A 6,468-nucleotide genomic window follows, 5' to 3' on the forward strand; every position below is an offset into this window, starting at 1 on the left:
AGAGTGAGCTGCACCACACTAGTTCTCTGTCATGGATTGGAAGCGTTTGTTGAAGAATCAGCTCCTGATTCTGGGGGAGGAGCTGGGAGCAGAAGTAAATGCGGGGATGAAGAAAGACGCAATTGTTAGCGCTATCGATAGCTTGAATCTGAGCAGTGAAGATATTAAAGAAACATGGAGCGAGATTCAAAAGCGTGAGGAACAGGAGCGTCAGGATAGACGACAGGAACAGGAACGCCAAGAAAAGCGTGAGGAACAGGAGCGTCAGGATAGACGACAGGAACAGGAACGCCAAGAAAAGCGTGAGGAACAGGAGCGTCAGGATAGACGACAGGAACAGGAACGCCAAGAAAAGCGTGAGGAACAGGAGCGTCAGGAAAGGCGTGAGGAACGGGAGCGTCAGCTAAGGCAAAAAGAACTGGATATAGAACAGTTGCGAATCGAAGTGGAAATGAGGAAGATGGCAGGGGTCCAAGGAGTGGAGGTAGAAGGCAGACAAAATCTTTGTGATTTATCTAAACAAATGCAACCCTTCAAAACAGGGCAAGATGTGGGCCTCTTTCTTGTGAACTTTGAGAGAACCTGTGAAAAATCGAAGCTTGGTCGTAGCACATGGGCTCGAAATTTGTTAAGTTTGCTGCCATGTGAAGCAGCGGATGTAATCGCGCGGCTTCCGGTGGAGGATGCGGACAACTACGACAAAGTGAAGGATAGCCTTCTAAAGAGGTTCCGACTTTCGCCAGACGCGTTCCGCCAGCGGTTTCGCAATCTGACAAAGAAGCAGGGCAGCACGTATTCTGATTTTGCCTACGAGTTGAAGGTCAACTTAATAGAATGGATGAAAGGAGCCAACGCTTTTGGGAACTTCGAAATGGCTCTTGAAGAAGTGGCTCTCGAACAGTTTTTTTCAAAACTTTCCGAGCCAATGAAGCTCTGGATCCAAGATAGAACCGGCGTAAAAACAATACAGGCAGCGGCCGACTTTGCTGACGAGTACGCGTCACGCCGGGGAGAAAGAGACGAGGTTCCTCCAACAAAAGCGGGAGATAAAGGGAAACCTTGGACGGCGAAGCAGGGAGCTGGCGCAGGTACGACTGCACAGAAAAAGACAGACTTCGCTGCAAGTGGTCAAGGATCACAAAACAAACAGGGGGGAAAGGTTTCGGGGGATTCTTCCAAAAAGAGTCCTTTTGAGGCTCGGAAACCACCTACTTGCTACAAATGTATGGAGGAAGGGCATATTGCCGTAGGCTGTCGTAGACCCAGGCCAGCCCTTTCGTACACTTCTGACTCAGCCACTAGCGAGGAGCTTCTTAGTCCGTACCTTTTTAACCTAACAGTGAACGGAAAGCCGTGCCGCGTCTTACGAGACAGTGGGGCAACCATGGATCTGGTGCACCCGGACTATGTGGCACAAGCAGACTACAACGGCAAGTGTGCATGGATTAAACCAGTTTTGGAGGATGGAAGCATTTGTCTTCCGGTAGCTCGAGTAATTCTGACAGGACCGTTCGGAGAAGTGGAGACGGAAGCGGCGGTGTCAGACAAGCTGCCCCCGCAGTACCCCTATTTGTTCTCGAATCGGACCGACCGTCTGCTGAGAGAACAAGGGAAAAGTTTTCACGAGGGAACAGTACAAGCCTTGACACGAGCTAAAGCACGAGCGTTAGCAGCCGAACTAGAGCGGCAGGAACCGAGTTTTACCGGAAGTCCCGCAACACCAGCTATAGTCAGCGCAGTTGAGCCTGCTATCCCGTCGCCTACTGAAAAAGAAAGAGAGGGGTCAGAGAAGCAGACTAGCACTGATACAGCGGAAAGGGAATCGGAGGAGGGGCTGCTCGCGTTGCCGGTATCAAAAGCACTAAGCAATGTACTGGGGAAAGTGACAAGAGACGAGCTCATCGAGCAGCAAAAAAGCGATCCTAGCCTTAAGGAGATTTGGAACATCGTCAGGGAAGGGGTGGCGAGGAAGAATGTCAGTTTTCCGGTCAAAGATGGCATCTTGTACCGCCACTACCGGACTGCAAAAGGTCGCACGTTCGACCAGATTGTAGTGCCGGCTAAGTATCGGTCTGACATTGTGGATCTCTGTCACGGAGTTGGTTGGTCGGGGCACTTAGGAGCTCGGAAGACCAAAAATAGGCTCCTAACGGAGTTTTATTGGCCAAGATGCTTCAAAGAAGTTGAGAAGCACGTAAGAGCGTGTGATACCTGCCAGAGAGTGGGAAAACCGCACGAGAAGGGAAAGGCACCACTTAAGCTTGTTCCGCTCATTTCGGAGCCATTTCGCCGGCTGGTAATAGACGTTGTGGGACCACTCCCAGTGACAAAGTCAGGCTACCGGTATTTGCTTACCGCCATTTGTCCAGCAACCAAATTTCCTGAGGCGATCCCAATGAAGGAGCAAAGCTCCGTAGAGGTAGTCAACGCCCTACTGTCTATTTTTTCGAGAGTGGGCTTTCCTCAGGAGATACAGTGCGACCAGGGCTCAGTATTCACCAGCGTTCTCACTACGGGATTCCTGGAAAAGTGTGGAATGAAAATAATCCACAGTTCCGTGTACCACCCGCAGTCCAATAGTGTAGAGCGGTGTCATTCCGTGATGAAACGAGTTCTGCGAGCCCTTATCTTTGAAAGGAAGTGTCAGTGGGATGCTTGTCTTCCGGCAATGTTGTTTGCGCTGAGATCGGTCACTCATGAAGCGACGGGTTTCAGCCCCGCGGAGCTGGTTTACGGACGGACGCTCAAGTCTCCACTGCGACTTTTGCGCGAAACCTGGGAGTCGAAGAGTACCGACCCTACGGTGGTCGAGTACATTCTGGAATTGCTGGAAAGGCTGTGGTGTGCTCGCGACATTGCTGAGGCGAACATGAGAGAGGCGCAAAATAGAGCCAAGAGCTACTACGATCGAAACGCGAAACTGAGAGCTTATCAGGAAGGCGATCAGGTAATGGTCTTGCGCCCCTCGCGAGCAAATAAGCTGGAGATTCAATGGGAGGGGCCCTTTCGGGTTGTGAAAAAGCTCTCGGACACAAATTACGCACTGGAACGTAAAGGAAGACGCCGAGAGGTTGTCATTTACCACCACAATTTAATGAAGAGTTATGTGGGAGAAGTGCAGAAAGTGAACTTGGCTCTTAACAGCACGGAGGAGCTAGCACCTGAAATTCCAGGCTTGGTGGGGGTTGAAAGATCAATGGATGTTACCGATGTCATGAAAGCCGTAGCACCGGCCGAGGGCTTGACTGAGAGGCAGAAAGTCGACTTACGCAACTTATTGTCAGAACACATCACTGTTTTCTCGGAAAGGCCAGGGCGAACTGAGGTTATCACTCATGACATTGAGCTAACTTCTGACACCACTGTGAAGTCGAGGCCGTATAGACTAGCCCCGCGACAGCAGGAGATCTTGAAAAAAGAAGTAGATCGAATGCTCGAGCTTAAGCTTATCGAACCTTGCGAAAGCACCTGCACGTCCCCTATGATTCTCGTTGAGGTTCCGGGAAAGGATCCACGGCCTTGCGTGGATTACCGCAAACTTAACGCGATCACGAAGGACCAAACCTATCCTATACCCAACGTAGAGGAGCTGGTGGAAAAAGTGAGCGCCGCTAAATACGTCTCGACTTTGGACTTAGTAAGAGGCTATTGGCAAGTTCCAATGACTAAACGAGCTAGTGAGTATGCGGCCTTTGTGGCGCCGACGGGCACATTTAGGCCCCTAGTTCTGAGCTTTGGCCTTAAGAACGCCCCTTTTTGCTTTTCAAGGCTAATGAACCGAGTTCTGCAGGGGGCTGAAGGCTACGCTGTTCCCTACTTAGACGACATCGCTATTTATTCCAATACATGGGAAGATCACCTGTACCATCTTAGCGATGTCCTTAGACGTTTGACGCACGCTGGACTGACAGTGAAACCGGCTAAGTGCCAGCTAGCCCGCGCCGAAGTACGGTACCTAGGGCACGTGGTAGGGCAGGGCAGGAGGCGACCTGATGAGTTGAAAGTAGAGGCGGTTAGCGAGTTCCCGCAACCAGAAAGCAAGACGGCTATCCGCTCCTTTTTAGGCCTGACAGGGTATTATCAGCGCTACATCCCTCAGTACTCGGAGGTAGCCGCTCCGTTAAAGGATGCACTGCGCAAGAATGCTCCAGAAAAGGTAGTTTGGAGTGCGGAAATGGAGGGCGCCTTCCAGGGGCTCAAAGCGGCTCTTGTTAGCTCACCCGTACTGCATGCACCGAACTATGATCGTCGCTTTATTGTGCAGTGCGATGCCAGCAACAGAGGCTTAGGAGTAATACTGTGCCAGGAGGATGAGAACGGGAACGAGCACCCTGTGTTGTACGCCAGCAGGAAACTCTCGGTTCGTGAGGAGGCCTACAGTGCTTCGGAAAAAGAATGTGCCTGCATTGTGTGGGCTACCCAAAAATTAGCCTGCTACCTCTACGGAACTTCTTTTGTCTTCGTCACTGACCACTGCCCACTGACATGGCTATCGCAAATGTCGGGAAAGAATCCACGACTACTACGTTGGAGCCTTGCGCTTCAGGAGCTTAACTTCACTGTGAAGTATAAGAAGGGTTCCGCAAACGCCAATGTTGACACATTAAGCAGAGCTTTTTAGCTTTTCTTTTGCTTTTGCTTTCTTTTGTGTTCAGTTGAGGGGCGTTTTTCCGTAATAATTTAAGGGGTATTTGGAGTAATCGAAATTTTTTAGCTATGAGCAAGAGGATTAGTGTGGTTGCCATTTAAAAAAAAAAGAGCGTAGGTGCATTGTGGCACATTTGAAAGACCGGCCTGGTTGCCGAAAACTCATTGCCGGCGCTTGCTGGTTCTAGCGGTGGGTCTTTGTGGTTTAAATGGTGTTGGGAGACTGCGGTTACTGTGATCTCTCCCGTCGAGCAGCTGATACTACCCGACGTCCGAGATCTTCCCGTCGGCGGAGGAGCTGTAGCGATCGGGCTATGCCTTGACCCAGCGAGTCATTTGCCACGCCGGATTAGTGCAAAAAGGACAGTCTCGCCACGTCTGGACAGAGGAAGCAACAAAGGCCGGCCCCACGAGACGTCGCCTGCTGATTGACAGCGGCGCCAACGGGATGGAATGTCGCCAAAGAGGGTTTTGGAGCCGCCACTCTATCTCCGGCCTGGGCCAGTCACGCATCGTTAGCGCGTTAACCGGCAGACGACGACGGCGCTGGTCAAAGGGCTCTCCCCAGAGAATTCCACGAACCTGGCACCTCTCAAAAGGCCGCTCTAAGATCTCCTCGTGGGAACGCAGCCCGCGGCCGGCATCAAAGGGGTCGAGGCGCCCGTGCGTCTTCCGCCCTCCCCCTCCCTGTTCTACAGCAGCGCTGCGACTAGTGGCAAGAGTGTGTGTGTATGTGCAAGCCTGTGTTGTGCCTCTATGAACAGACATGATGGGCGGTACTTCAATGAGAGGAACTGCCACATCACCATTGGTCCGCATTGTTTTATATAGTGATCCCCAACCTAGGGACCTAGGGAACGGGGGTCAACAAAAAGGGCGTGGAGTGCCTCGCCCAACGTTCTTCTCTTCTCTTCTGTCATCTCGACAACTCCATGTAAAGATGTAAATAAACCCGTTAAGTTTGCTCAAAGCTCTCCCCTAGTCCTTGGCTCGACGGAGCGACGGCGATCGGCCCCGCTACCCGCAGACTGCGGTCGCCGCGACGCGCAACAGTAGTCAGGCTGATGATGATGATGATGATAATATTCCAGGGCCATGTGCACTGGAACCTGCGTACTTTGACCAGCCATGTGCACTGCAGTGAGGACAGCTGAACAACAGCTTGCCTCTCGTCCATTCTTCGATGATTGATATTTAACGTTCTGTTACATACCAAAACCACCTTATGAATATGAGAGATGCCATAGCAGAGGGCTCCGAAAGTTCGACCACCCGGGGGTCTCTAACCTGCACCAAAATCTGAGCACATGGGCTTACAGCATTTTCACCTCCATAGAAAATGCAGCCACCGCAGTCGGGATTAGATCCCGCGACCTGCGAGTCAGCAGCCGAGTACCTTAGCCACTATATGCCACCACGCGGGGCTCTCGTCCACTCTTGCGGCTCGTAACGGCTTGCGGCTCGTAAACCAAGCCGCAAGCCGTTCAAACGTTTTTGACTAATACTTACATACAGACCATGTGAATGTCATGCTATCAATTTCAAGCAACGTCTCAATCGCCAGCCGTTCTAAGTGTGCCTTACAGCTTCGTTGCATGCCCAACTTCAAAGCGTGTATTGGAGACCCCATTTTCTGCATTGAAACTACCGAAGGGGCTAACAAACCGAAGAGGAGTCGAGAGGCGCCACTCGAATTCAGACAGCAAAACCGAGGCAATGGATCGAAAGACTTTGAGCACTAGGAGGAACGTCATCATCTGCAGTCAACCTGTATTAAATTTCCCGGCAGCTTTTCCTCTCTTGCCCCTTACTCATTTTTTT

The 6,468-nt window shown here is 51.4% G+C and overlaps 1 protein-coding gene across 1 annotated transcript; it reads left to right on the top strand.

Moving 5' to 3' along the window:
* The first annotated feature begins 106 nt into the window (after window positions 1-106).
* LOC142775380 (uncharacterized) lies at window positions 107-4,621 on the top strand. Its single transcript, XM_075876744.1, has one exon. The coding sequence runs from the start codon at window positions 107-109 to the stop codon at window positions 4,619-4,621; it is 4,515 nt and encodes a 1,504-aa protein (XP_075732859.1).
* The last annotated feature ends 1,847 nt before the right edge of the window (window positions 4,622-6,468 follow it).

The sequence above is a fragment of the Rhipicephalus microplus genome, chromosome X (assembly GCF_043290135.1).
Source record: "Rhipicephalus microplus isolate Deutch F79 chromosome X, USDA_Rmic, whole genome shotgun sequence".
NCBI lineage: Eukaryota > Metazoa > Arthropoda > Arachnida > Ixodida > Ixodidae > Rhipicephalus > Rhipicephalus microplus.